At 40.8% G+C, this 14,566-nt stretch overlaps 1 protein-coding gene across 2 annotated transcripts in view; it reads left to right on the top strand.

Annotated features, from left to right (window-relative positions):
• The window catches only part of LOC119478316 (astrotactin-2-like), a 624,157-nt gene that overhangs the window by 282,718 nt on the left and 326,873 nt on the right, over positions 1-14,566 (top strand). For both annotated transcript variants that reach the window (XM_037752984.1, XM_037752983.1), the window contains exon 2: positions 12,105-12,292. In XM_037752984.1, the coding sequence (XP_037608912.1) occupies positions 12,105-12,292 (188 nt within the window). The remainder of the gene's footprint in view (positions 1-12,104; positions 12,293-14,566) is intronic.

Raw genomic sequence — 14,566 nt, 5'->3', positions numbered from 1 at the left:
GTCTGTTTTCTTTGTGACACACTGCATGCAGAGCAAGAACCTTACAGATTTGGATGCATCATCCACTGTAAATACTTATAGGACGGTCTGTCAGTGACCAATTCAGACCACATATTTAGACGACATGTTCGTAAAGTCGGTGCCATTATATCAGGCACATTTAAACATCACAGAAAAATGGTGTTAAAATATCTTTTTTGAGCAAATGAGTTTCATTCATGAACTTCTGTAATTTAGTGGCTAGTAAGATAATCAGTTTTTGCGTGACTGACATTTGATCTTGGGAAATGTCAAGTGTAAAAGTGTATAAAGTGGCCTCTGCAGTGGGAAACATGAGGGGAAGAGAGGTGGAAAACAGGTCAACTACAGACGGGTGTTGAGTCAACAGAATTGGATCCCACAGTGCTGATTGAGCTAGGAAGTATAGAAACAGCAGTGTACAGTTTAGACGGCCGGGTGGAGGAGAAACATACTGACAGCTTTTTTTCTTTGCTTTGCTAGTTTTTGTTAATTCACAAATCGAATGGTCAATATAAATCCCAGTACTATAGATGTTAGATTAGCATTAAAACTCTTATAAAGCTTAACATATCTTTTAATGTTACGACTCCCCTTGTTTTGTGTATTTATTTGTGAATGTTAAACCAGAAATGAAACGCCACAGAAACAAGAGCAAGGTGGGAGAACGAGTCATACTTTTTTCCAAAGCGTACCACAGTTTAGGGATGTCATACCTTCGCCCAATGCTCATTTTTTTACTGAATAGAGCCTGAACCCATCATAATGTAAATATCAATGGCACCTCCCGTGTGGAAATCGGCAGGACGAGAGCTTCTTAACGTTAGCTGTTAGCAGCAGGGCAGTTGCACAGTCCTGCACAAAGCTAACAGCTTACGTTAACTAGCTTTCATCCTGCCGATTTCAACACAGGGTTTGTTTTGTTTGCAATATGGCATTATCAGGGAAAAAATAGGATCCCGACACATTTTCCATCGTCCCCGGGACTACGGGTACCTACGGTACTGTAGAAAAAAGAGTATTGTCACATTTTCCAAATTTTGGCATCAACTTCATACGGAAGTATTGGTTCTCGTGACATCCCTACCACAGTTTATTTGATTTTTTTGATTGAGCATAGGCCACCATTGTATTATTATATTGGATTGTTTTGTTGGGAAAATCAGAATTTCAAACATGTTTGACATTGGTGGTCCATCACAGTGGTATTAAGTATCATGCTTTCCACTCCTTTTGTTGATTACTAAAATCCAAAATGCCAAAATTCCCACCAACGTGAAGATAAGCTAAAGTGGTTCGTATTCAACTTTTGCATGGTCCATGTCCATTTCCTTCTTCTTTTCTCCGTCATAGTTTCTTTAGCTTCATGGGGATCAAATGTTGGGATTTGTGTTCACCGACTTAATTTGGGCAGGTAATAACAATTCAATTTGAAGAACTAAACTAAAACTGCCTGAAAATGTGGGTACCTCCCTTCTTCCAAATGAACTCAAGTATGGATCATTGATGCTGAGAAAACAACAAATTCATGTGATACTGGAGCTAGACTGAACATTTCAATAAAAAAACACACCCATGTGTGGTATCCCATTGTGTGTTAGGCCGGTGTAGATAACACTGTTACATTTCCTGGAAAAAAGAAGAAGAAAAAAAAGTCTTGATGCATTTTTAATTGTGTTCATTTTCATTGGTCTTTATGTGAATGCCAGCTATTTCATTAGTGTTTGTAATGAGACATTAGGGTGGCATTTAGTTGCATGGGTGTTAAATTGGAAATGGGAACCTTGCATGCCTTTTTGTAGCTCATCCTGTATTTGCCTAAATATTCTATAGCTCCCATCAGGTCATTTTTTAAATGGTAATGGCACAGTTAGCATTTTGGGAATGGGAGGATATGCCATAAAGACCATTTAGTAGCTAATCAGGGGTGAATTTTGTTCAACCTGTTTGTTTTGCTGCTGATGAACAGTTCCTGTCGCCATCTGACGGTAGCGTGAAATCAAAAAGTAAAAACGTGCAGAATTCGCCATTGTCACAGGTGACTGAGACGTTTTGAGGCCGAATTTGAATGTCTAGGAGGTATGCTAATATTCGTGAACACTTTTTGATGAGTGTCAGACTGATATAAATCCCTTTTCTACTTTCTGTCTGCTTGTCTCTCTCTTTCATATATAGCCTCACCTCTCCTTTTTCTGCCCTTGCTTTCATTTTGGGCCCGAGACATTTGAAACCAATGAATCCATCCCTCATATGAATTATTGAATATTCATTTGCCATCCATTCTATAGCCGGCCTGATCAATGACATGTGGGGTTGCAGTCGGTGGAAGACAAATGCGTTACGCCACGTATGTAATGACAGGCGGCAAAGTGCCTTTAGGGTGCCAGCTTTCATCGCAGTAAACGTTGATGACACGGGCTTGTTGCCGAGCTGACAAACTGTCATGGAGCTGTCAGGCTCGCACAATCACTGACTCCGAACCGCTATGATCACCTTTAAACTGATGAGAGCCAACCTTTCGGGAACGCGTGTTGATGCGTGGGCGGGCAGGAGACTCTGTACTGTATGTATATGCGTGCATATGTTTGTCGGCTCTTTGACAATATATACAAATTCAGAAATTTTTACTGTTTTGAACCCACATTTCCTCTCCGTCAGACTGTTGGAGGCAGTGCAACCTTGGCAGTGATTATCATTATCAACACACAGCCTGATTGTGCTATAATTGGTAGTGATGATGTTGAATGCACAGTAATGTGAGTATCTTCCAAACACTACCATCTCCCTAGCTGGAAATAAGAGCACTGAGGATTGAATTGAAGATGCATTCAGGTAATACGCTGGTGATGGTCCATTGACGCTGAAGTAGATTTTGTCTCTGTGGGCTCCGAGACATTCATTTCAAATGAGTTCCAGCTGTGATTCAGAAAATATATCCCAAATCCCAATAAAATCACTAAGGGTAATTTCCCCCATTGTTCATGTTCAGTGGAGCAGCTCCAAGATTTGTCTCTGGATGACATCATTACCAGTCCTTTCCCTGTTGCTCAGTGTAATGCTGAACGCTGAAATGTCAGAACAGCAAATGCATTCAGTTTTAGGGTGGATTTTACTTTTTAAAGGTAAAGTGTGGAGGATTTGGTGGCATCTAGTGGTGTGGTTTCAGATTGCAACCAGTGGCCTACCTCTGGGTCTTCTTTAATACAGCATGATGTTCTTTTAGTAAATTATGGTCCCATTTAGAGTCAAATATACAATAAAGCAGGGTATACTTTAGGGCTTGGCTACCTTGTGGTTGAACAAACATTGTAAACATGAGTTTATCGTATCAACCGCTAGTGTCAAGTCTTCTTCAATACAGCATGATGTTCATTTAGTAAATTATGGTCATTTCAAATTTGACCATAAAGCAAGGTTTGCTATAGTGCGTGGCAACCTTTTGATTGACAGGTTGCTACCACGGCGTTGTCCGGTCTGGGAGTTGGCCGTGTTTTCGTCTTACAATTTGAACCCTTTCACAGTGTGATTTCAGTTCATGAAAGTTATTTGTAACATTTTTGGTCACCTGAAAATGTCTTATGGAGCATTTGGTTGTAAAACAAAATGGTAACGGCCAAAATGCCAAACTCGAAGCTTCAAAACGGCAGTCCACAAACCAATGGGTGACATCACGGTGACAACATCGACTTCTTTATGATTGTAACCAACTGATTACCCCTCCGCTCACTACTCCCTTTCCAAGACTACGGTAACATGAGCCGCCAAATGCAAAACAGTGGTAACGCCATTCACCTCACCCAGAGGCCATCCTTATCATAATAACCCAACTTTAGGAGCAATGCAAGTCAGACGGCGGCTGGCGGTACCACGGTTTTGCACTCTGCGGCTCACGTTACCGCAGTTTCACAAGCCTGTCGGAGAACTATGGTGGTGTTCTGGTACCTTGAAGTATATTGTGTACTTTGTGGGGCTCTATGATCAATGCTTTCCTAATTAGGGTTGCCTTTGTTTAGTTCCAGAGTGCAATTTGCATCTGCTAACAGTCCAGTACAGGTTTGATAGAGCTGGCAGACTGCATGGATTTGGAAAATACAGCATTGGTTTATCTGTAAAAGTCACAAACAGATGTATGCTACTCCTCTGGCGTCCCCCCCCGCTGCTGATTCAATTTCACTGATTAAATCCTGAATTGATGCATAGAGGTGCTTAGGAGTAAAACATTGTCTTTGGTGTTTTTGCAGTGGACAGGTTTTTACACCCGATTTGACTGGCATCAGACCATTAAATAGATATCAGTTGCTGTACGCACCATACATATGGGTCAATAGGGGCCTACTACGCCTACTATGTTTTAAGTGAAAGTTAAAACTAAGGCCCTGTTCACACCTGGTATTAACATGCATCCTCAGTGATCCGATCACAAGTGGACAGTTCTAAGTACAGGTGTGAACGCACTCAAGATGCATTGAGGACGCATTGAGGACACATCGAGATCGGATCTTTCGGACCACATTCAGAGGTGGTCTGGGCCACATATGACCACATTCTTTCAGCAGTGTATACGCGAATGTGTCCTGGCCACATTAAGGGCCGCCTACTCATCGGATGTCCAGCTGGGATCCGCGGGATCACCGCGCCCTTTAGGTGAATAAACGGGCAGACACGGGCGCTTTTCAGCCAGGAAACGGCCTCTGTGCTCTACTGTATGTAGACTAGGCATGCAAAGTGCATTATTATCATACTGTCGGAGATGTGTCAGTGTTTTTGTTACGCTGCTTTGCGCGGAGCTGACACCCGACCGTCCGCCCGCCTGTTCTCTGTCCTCCCCGGCTCTCTGGAGCGCTGTACCCCGCTGTTGTCCGGCAAAAGCAGCGTTGCCGGCACAATAACCTTTTATTTTGATGTTGATACAATGTACCAGAATTAACAAAAATGTAGGATATTACTACTGACATTCATGTAATATTACGTCACAACGGCTGCTATTAGCCATGTGTTTACTACGTGTTTATTTGCATATGGCTCAGGGAAGTGAGACCGGATCACAAGTGGCCACTGAAGACGCATGTGGAGACGCATGTTAATACCAGGTGTGAACAGGGCCTATCACGTTGTAAAACTGAATGAAATGTTACATTTTGAACACAATCAAAAAGGCTTCTTTAGGTTTCGGTAACAAAACTACAACTTCTTTAGGTTGAGGCAAAAAAAGCAAAAAAAAAAAAAAACAGTTAGGTTTAGGCGAACAAAAACGCTTAGCTTAGTTTAGGGAAAAACATTGCGTTCTGAATTACAATAATTACTAACACAAAGACAACTACACGTTGTTGGTTTCACACTATCTACACTACAACACCTGACGTCATAATTACTCCTAATTACTACGGTCGAAAGAGGTCGCTGTCGTGTTCTTTTATACCGTCTTTCGGTGACCTACCATGTGAATAGATGATAAAACCTACTAGTGGGTGTAGTAGGCTCCTATTGACCCACATCTATGGTGCTTATAGCGACCGATAATGCCTATTTAATAGCCTGACAACCGTGAGCAGCAGCATGAATTTAGGAAGCCAGTATTCAGGGTTAGGTTTGTCTCTGCTATGTGGCAGCTCCTAAGCCTCTGTGTTCTTACTCAGTAGGTTGTGGGCAACCTCATCTCATCAAATATCCAACTCTGGGAGACTGTGCTAAGTGAAAATCACTCTTTGCTCAAGGCAACATTTAAAGAAAACCTCAGTGCAAACTCAAAATTGAACTCAACACTTCTAGCCAAAACCTTGCAAATGGTGAAGAAAAGATGAAAGATCTTAGAGGAGAGACAGCTAAAAGAAAAGGGATAAAGAAAAAACACAGTAAGAGCAGGAAGTGAGCGCTTGTATTAAGAGTTCTGCTGACATTGAGTGTTCAATAGATCACTTGTATCTTAAGTACCTGCAGAGAGGACTTAGCAAAGAGTAGGAAGGGTTTATCAAGGATTTGGGCCAAGCTTTCCATATCTCTGTGACGACTGTTATGCAAACTTTATGTAAAGTGAAAAGGGACTAAAACCAAGGTTGGCACATTTGTTGTTACAGCTTTTCTTCCTCAGTTTTATCTTGAACTCTTCCACTAACTAATAAATGATGAAAAGAAAATGATAGGGCTGCTGCTTAAACATCGATGATCCGAAAAATCAGTTGAGAAGCTCCCCGAGCCTAATCTAATTTTTTTCCAGCTGAATCACGGCCCTTTTTTTTTTTAGCTGCGTCACTGTGCACAAAGCAACGCAGGATAACAGCACGGCAAGCTATGAACTTCTACAAACTGAGTCTTGTCTCAAAATGACCTTACTACAAAGGAAATGGAAGAGAGTGATGAAAGTGTAATGCGGAGCGACGCAGATCAGCATGACTTGTTTCAGTTCGCCGCTCCGCCACCCCGCGAAACTACTTGTGAAGCCACTTTGAACCACCAATTCACTCACTCAATAAAGAAAAGCTTTCACACTCAGCCAAAGAAGAAAGAATTAGGAGAGACGTTTAAAGTGTGCACAGTATTCAGCATGAATTTGTGAAGATGAGGGTACAGTATATTGTCCAATTTTGAACTGATGCATTCACAGCTTTGCTTTCAAGGGGCCATAGCGATGGATTACATCATGTATACTTTACATTACTGCTTGTATATCTGACTTATAACTATTTTCAAAAGCATACGATACAGTCAAAATTAAATTTGTTCTCAATTCACTACATTATGGTATAAATATAAACAAGGCTGTCAAAGTTAATTTAATAATAACAGAAATTAGTTTTAAACCCACTAATTTCTTGTCTTCTTCTTCTAGTCTTCTGGAGGTTGTACCGGGCTCAGTATTAAAGTGAATATACTGGTATCATATCATATGAAACTAGAAAACGTAAGGAATCCATTGGTACCAACCATGTCATTCTAACTTGTTGCAAAGGAGGTTAAATAACGCTCCAAACTTGCGCAAAATTTTGGCGAGGAAAAACTGTCATTGCCATTTTCAAAGGGGTTCTATGGTTACCCATGAGTCTCCCCTTTACAGACATGCCCACTTTATAATAATCATATGCAGTTTGGGGCAAGTCATAGTCAAGTCAGCACACTGACACACTGACAGCTGTTGTTGCCTGTTGGGCTGCAGTTTGCCATGTTATGATTTGAGCATATTTTTTATGCTAAATGCAGTACCTGTGAGGGTTACTGGACAATATTTGTCATTGTTTTGTGCTGTTAATTGATTTCCAATTATAAATATATACATATATTTGCATAAAGCAGCGTATTTGCCCACTCCCATGTTGATAAGAGTATTAAATACTTGACAAATCTCCCTTTAAGGTACATTTTGAACAGATAAAAAAATTTCCAATTAATTTTCAACTAATCACGATTAAACATGGACAATCATGCGATTAATCACAATTATTTAAATCGTTTGACAGCCGTAAAAATAAACTAATTGGACGGGCTAAAAAATAGTTTTAAACAATACAGGCAATACACCACAGTGGGAATTTTGTTGTCCTTTTGCGTTAAAGTCAGTCATTGTTGCATGCAGTTGTGACCAGCAAGGGACTGATTTGAAACTTGTCTCTTTGGTGCATTTTGACTCTCAAAAATCTGGATATTTTGAGTTTTTTCTTTGAAACAGCAACCTTTTTTAATGCAAGAAAAAGGGGGAAATGTGTATGATCCTTTTCTTTACATCCATGAGGCTCATCATTGCAATGTTTTTCAGCAATGGCAAAAGAGTCGAGCAGTACTGTTACTATAATTAACTTCAAGTTGAGTGTAGGTTCGCTGATGATATTTTCACATAGATTTTTGTTGACTGAAATTCATTTAGAACCTCCGTACTGTCACACTGCATGTTAGTAGGGATGTACATATATATTGTTTTGTGATAATGTATCGATTCTCAAAAACACTGTATTGATTTTTATTTAATAGTTAACATGGGAAGATGAACTCAATCAATACTTTATTTCATTTGCAAAGATATGTGCCCTCTCAGTGTGCCTGCCCTCTCAAAGTAGTGCTATGATGTTGGATGTTACAGGGACTGTGATAAATGCAAATGCAGTTCCCACTGTTCTGGTAAATTTATTTTACTCAGATTTTCTGCATATGGTGGTGTGATCTTTATACTATGACAGTTTTCCTTAAAATTGTATTAAAAGCTATCGTCGTACTTACAGTATCGCAATATATTCCAATATATTGGATTGTAACCCCTGTATCGTGATACGTATCGTATCGTCAGATTGTTGCCAATACAAAGCCCTACATTTTAGTGTATCCTTTGAAAAATGGTCGTCAGTATTGTAAAAAATACATTATTTGTAGTTAAAGTGGCAGTAGGCAACAATATTTTGGCATAATTTGGCAAAAATTCCATAATAACCTTGCAGCATATTGTAATTCAAGTGATCTGAGAGAAAACTACACCTCTGCACCTCCTCATGGCTCTGTTTACAGGCTTTAGAAAATCTTGCCCGTGACGGCAGACTTTGACCAATCACAGGGCATTTCAGAGAGAGCGTTCCTATTGGCTGTTCCACAAAAGGAGATGCGCGTTCACGTCTGGTCTCTGCAGATAGTGAAAGCCTCGGTCAATGGCGGAACAACCTACTGGAAAGCTTGCTATTCCAGCATTGGCAGCAACTGCCTACACCTCAAAACAACCCAAAAAAAGAAAGACAGACTTTCAAAAAGACAGTCCAAACTGTTGATGTCGTCAGAAGGTAATGTGTAGCTCGCTGCGGTAGCCTCCTCAGATGTAGCGAGCACGTATGAAGCGCGTGCATATGCCCGTTCTCGTGTGGGGGGAGGGGCTTCGGACAGAGAGGGGAGAGCGGAGAGAGGAGAGAGAGGAGAGAGCAGCTCGAGGGGATGCAGGATTTTGCGTTTTCCGGATTTCTACGCACTGCAGCTTTAAGGCCTTAACAATGCAAACCCACCAGTATGTTCCCTTTTATAGATTCACATAAATGGAATATTCTGCAAAGCCAGTCTGCCACTTTTTTTGTTATTTGAGCAGCAGTATTGAATAATGTGCCAGCCACAATGTATTTTTGTCTCTCAATGCTGATAACCCATAAGAAAAAACACAGGTGCTTCATAAGTTATTTTACCCTGTAAGGATCCACGTGATGTGCCACCATTTCTCTATCATCCATACAGTTATTTCCCTGGTTCTGTGAAACGTTCACTATGGTCGTTCCTTCAGGTTGCCCTTGGACTCCGTTTGGGAGACACTGTATTGCTGACACCCTTGCTGGGAGCACGCTGGTGTCATTCACACACCTACAGTAGGCACATACGCACATTAATAATGTTCCTCTTAATGAATTACTAGCAGACCTTGAGGCCATACACCTATACCCCAGTACTGTCTGGCCAGGTGCCCAATGACAAGCCTCATAGCACAAAAGACAAGGACACACACCCACAATCTTTTTTGTCTTTAAATAGCATGCTTACTGAGCCTCCTCATCTACATAACAATCATACCAAGGCGGCCCTAGAAACTCTATTACTGTCCATCCATCCTGCATGTGATTTGCTTCTATTACTGCAAGACTCGCTTCTCAGTTGTTTCACATGAAAATCACTTTTAATTTTGATCAAACCATGTGTCAGCGTTGTGCACAATCCGAGTTATTTAAAGCTATCTGGAATACACACATACTGTAACGGTAAAGCGGCAAAGTTTCGAGGTGAATTTGACAGGAGCTTGATAAGCTCTGTTTAAAACAGTAGCAGATGGCGGGAGGCACCTCGCTGTTGGCCCAGCAGACAAAGCTTTATCTCCTGTCAAGGTGAAAGGTCGAGGAGTGTGTCTTCAGCCCCGCAGATTAAACATAAAGAGTTGAATAGCCAGCAGTTATGGCATTTACGAATTTCACACCCTACAAAATTTTACCATAAGCTGCAGTCAGCAAAAGTATAGAACTCCTCACCGTTACAGTAAGGGAAGGAGGATGTTTAAAGTGTACTTTCAGAATGGAATATAAGGTAAGATAATGTGTATATTGTCTTAATGCTTGAATGATCAATGAGTGTATAGTCAGAAAATGATTTATTGATTAATAATTAATGTATCAGGAAAAAAACAAAACAATATTTACTGGTTCCTGCTTCACACATATTAGGGTTTATTTCCTCTGACAAACGAGGTAAAGACAACACCATAGACTGGACATGGTGCTGGTCATTTTTCACTATTTCCTGACATTTTATAGGCTAAATAATCCATTGATTCATTAATTAATTAATTACAATAATCAGATTGATTAAGGAAAAGGATGAAGGGAAGTAAAAGGAAAATGACTGATAATTGTAGCCCTACAGTGACTATATTTAAAGGGGACCTATTCTGCTTATTTTCTAGAAAAAAAATGCTTAATTGTTCTCATACCGGCTGTGCTGCAGCACCTTTTTTCACCCGTTTCCGTTCCCATTTCCGCTCCAGCTCTGCTCTAACTGGCTTTGTTTTGAGGGTGTGCCAAACTAGCCACTATGCAAATGTGTTACTTGGTGACATCACCACGTTACGGAAGGACAGTCAACAATTCAAGCAAGGCATTTCAGGCAGTTCCAAAGATCCCAGGGGGTGCACCAGGGTTTTTCTGCTCTGAGGTTGTCAAAATTAGATTTGCACATGAATAACTAGCTACTTGGTAAGCTTTTTAAACCTGGTATTTCTGCACAGTTACAGATAAAGATCAGGCTACATTACTATTGAATAGACCACATGAATAGCATGAATAATGAAAATGGGCGCAGTTCCCCTTTTAAGTATGTTACCTACTAGTTAATGGAGCATTATAACAGGAGGTCTATACCTAATGTTAGGAGTTCTGTCACTTTCTGAGAGGATGTCTGTTCCGCGTGCTCCCTCCCTGCACCTTAGGGCCCGTGCCACCATTGAGCAGAGCGCACACAACCCTCCCCTGCCGTCCACGTCCTCTGACCCATGAGTCAGCGGGTTAATAACCAGCCGCACCGAAAGCCATTTGTCATTTGCTACCTGCCGCTGATAGGAGATGTCAGCAGATGTCTATGCCCTTGTCACCCAGCCGCATGACAAACACTGTATCGAGCCTCGCAATCTGAGGCTCCCCGAGGCTCCCTCGGTACTCCTCCACTGAACAACCACTCCCACTTGATAGCATTAGATTCTTGTGCCATGATCCATATCGAGATAAACTGGTGATCCCCCTCCGCTCTTTTTCATCTCCTTTTTTTTTTCATCGCTCCATGAATTGCAATTGGGTCTGTTATTTTTTATTTTATTTTATTTTGCACATTTTTTCTCTATCCTTTTTGCTTTTAAACGTTTTCCAGCTTTCCTTTGATGTTTGATACTTAAAGCCAGCACTGGCCTGGAGCGAATGGTTTCATATTGGTACAAAACGTAAGACTATTCATGCAGATAAGCACAGTACGTTGAATGGTGGGACAGCATTACTACACCTGCTTTGGACATATGAATTTAATCAAGCTTTATATATTAATTGTATTCCCATTTGTAGAGTTTTTGCGTCCGACAAAAAAAGAGAACTGTAAACAATTGGACAGGAATAAGCCTTCCCCGTTTATGACTTTTATAATTGAAATGCTGTATTGATTGTGATGGCTGAAACATTTGTGATGCTTGCCAATTATGCATTTCGCATTTAGAGACATTTCTCACTAATACCATGGGTGAAAAAAAGTTTCCATCATGAAGATTTCATCAAAGCAGCTCAGCAATGCAACGGCTTGACAGTAATTCTTCCCGAGCCGGCTGCACAAATGCACAGAATTATGACAGGCTAAGAAGTGTGTCCAGCCATTCAAGAGTTCAAGGTTTCTAGTTGCAGCACAGTGTTGATGAAGACCGAGCACTGCCCCTTGAATACTAATGCACAGCCCGAATGGTCGCATTACAACTGTTGTTTATTCCTCACAGACTATTTAGTTTTCACACAATAAGGTTAGGAAAAATCAACTTTAACAGACAGTTTTAAATGTTAACTTCTCATTACACTTTGTTTCTTTTCCCTCTCTCCTTCTTCTTCTGTCCTCTGCAGAGATGTCGGGTACGGGAGAAGATATTTCTCAGGTGCACTGGAAGCAGCAGTGGTTGGAAAATGGTACGCTGTACTTCCATGTGTCCATGACCGAGTCTGAGCTTCTAGCCCAGACGACACAACCTTCAGCCCGGGAGCCTGCTCACGCCCTACACGAACACATGCATCTGCTGCACATCTCAGTTATGGTAAGTCATGAACACCTACGCGTAAGAAATGTGGTCGTAGATACAGTATATACATAGAATCCGTGGTTGCTGGGGTTTGGGCCTTCTTCTCTCTGAAGATCTTTATTATGGAATTACGTAAGTTACAGTTTGACACTCAAAAAGGAGTGTTGTGTTGTGTCGCAACGAGAGTGTGGACATTTTAGTCTGTATAAGAAAAGATCTTCCCATTTGGTGGTTGTCATATGAATTTATGTAAGCAAGCTAACCACTTACTTACCAAATTGTTTTTCTTTGTTTTCTTAGCAAGCTAACCACTAAGAAAACATTGCTAGTGCGCTTCTCACAAAAGCTCCTTGAGCTTCTTTCTATCTTAGTTATAAAGTGCTTTTTACTCCCCCATGGCATTTTGTTTTCAAGATTATACATTATTCAATTCAATAAAGAGTTATTGAAGAGGAGAAAAAAAAAAAAACCCACAAAAATTCACTGTTTAAAATGTTGGTGTGACCTTGTCTTTACCAGTGGGCAACATCCGGTTCTGAAAAGTGAAGCCAATGAGGAAGTGCCTTAAAGGTCCCATATTGTAAAAAGTAATATTTTCATGTTTTTTATAATATAAAGCAGGTATTAGTGATATAAATACTGTGAAAGTATCAAAACACTCAATCCACAGAGAAATACAAACAGCCCGTAATCAGAAATTGTGCGTTTCAAACAAGCCGTTAGGATTTCTGTCCATTTGTGATTTAACAAATCTACAATATTTAGACCATTTCACAGTTTTAAACGTAAACATTCTAAATGTGTCCCAGTTTATTTCCTGTTGCAGTGTATGTGAATCACATCAGCTGACAGGACGTAAACATGGAGCCATGCTGTTTCCTAGCAACGCAATTATGTTGCCATTCTTTTGAAATGCACTAAAATGGAGCGTTTCTGATGGAGGGTGTATACAGGTATATTCAGACAGACAGTATGAGGAAAATAATATGTTGTTTGAACATTAAGGCATACAAACATGTTCCAGTAGAAACCCAAAATATAAGTATGAACCTGAAGATGAGCGTGATATGTCCCCTTTAAACTTGCATTCTTTCTTATAGCCAGCAAGAGGCGACTCCTCTGGTTGCAAAAAGAAGTCTGATTTATAGAAGTCTAGGAGAAAATGAGCCTACTTCTCACTTGATTTATTACCTCAGTAAACATTGTAAACCTGAGTTTATGGTCTCAATCGCTAGTTTCAAGTTTTCTTCACTACAGCATGATGTTCATTTAGTAAATGATGGTCCCATTTAGAGTAAGATAGCCGATAAAGCAGGGGATGCTTTAGAGCTTGGCTACCTTGAGATTGACAATTCGCTACCACGGCGTTGTCCAGTCTGGGAGTTGGCTGTGCTTTCGTCTTAGAACTTTAACCCTTTCAGAGTGTGTTTTCTGTTCATGAAAGTTAATTGGAACACTTTGTTTTTATTCAGCATGTGCCATTTCTGGTTGCAAGAAACCAAGATGGCGACGCCCAAAATGCCAAACTCGAAGCTTCAAAACCGTAGTCCACAAATCAACGTGTGACTATGTCCACTTCTTATAAACGGTCCATGTTCTTTACTCTGATGTTTAAAATGGCGTCCCACCACCAGATATGCGTAAATGATCTATTTATAGAGTGTAACTTTTGAAAGCTGATGACCTGTGCCAGCGTTGTATATATGTTGATGCTCCTGTTAATCTTGTGTTGAGACACCTTGGGGGTGATAATGCACTTTAGATAAGCATGGACTGCGTGCACTCCGTTCTGCATAATGAGTGTGGTGATTTTTCACAGCGTTTGTCCAGCTGGTATTGAGGAAGCGTTGGAGTTAGCGGTGCTGATGCACCGAGTGGAAAAAGAGTAATGACTTTGTTGACAAGACGTCTGGTGTGTAGGTGAATATCTCGAAATGTCAAATCAGTGTGGTAAAGGCAGAGCTACAGCTGCACAGCTTAGGCAGTGATGCGCCTCTCGGGGTATTAGTTGTCGCTGATGGGATGCTGTCAGGGTACGGGGGAGTGTCAATGTTTTTAAAGTATACACTTTTAGCACTTTTAGCATGGAAGAGTGGGAAGCTGGTTAGACAGCGACCACAAGAAGAGTTTGCTTTATATCCACTGCTGTTTTCATCGCCATGCTGCAGCTTTATGACTGTGGCATATAATTATATACCATTGCTCTAGATCTACTGAGGCTGAAGTCCCCTATTACACATGTACACACACTACAATGCAGCTGATAACTCACCTCCTCCTCCATACTTT

Source organism: Sebastes umbrosus, chromosome 19 (genome assembly GCF_015220745.1).
Source record: "Sebastes umbrosus isolate fSebUmb1 chromosome 19, fSebUmb1.pri, whole genome shotgun sequence".
In the NCBI taxonomy this organism is placed as follows: Eukaryota; Metazoa; Chordata; class Actinopteri; order Perciformes; family Sebastidae; genus Sebastes; species Sebastes umbrosus.
The sequence above is the reverse complement of the archived record's forward strand: the minus strand, read 5'-3'. Positions and strand labels throughout refer to the sequence as shown.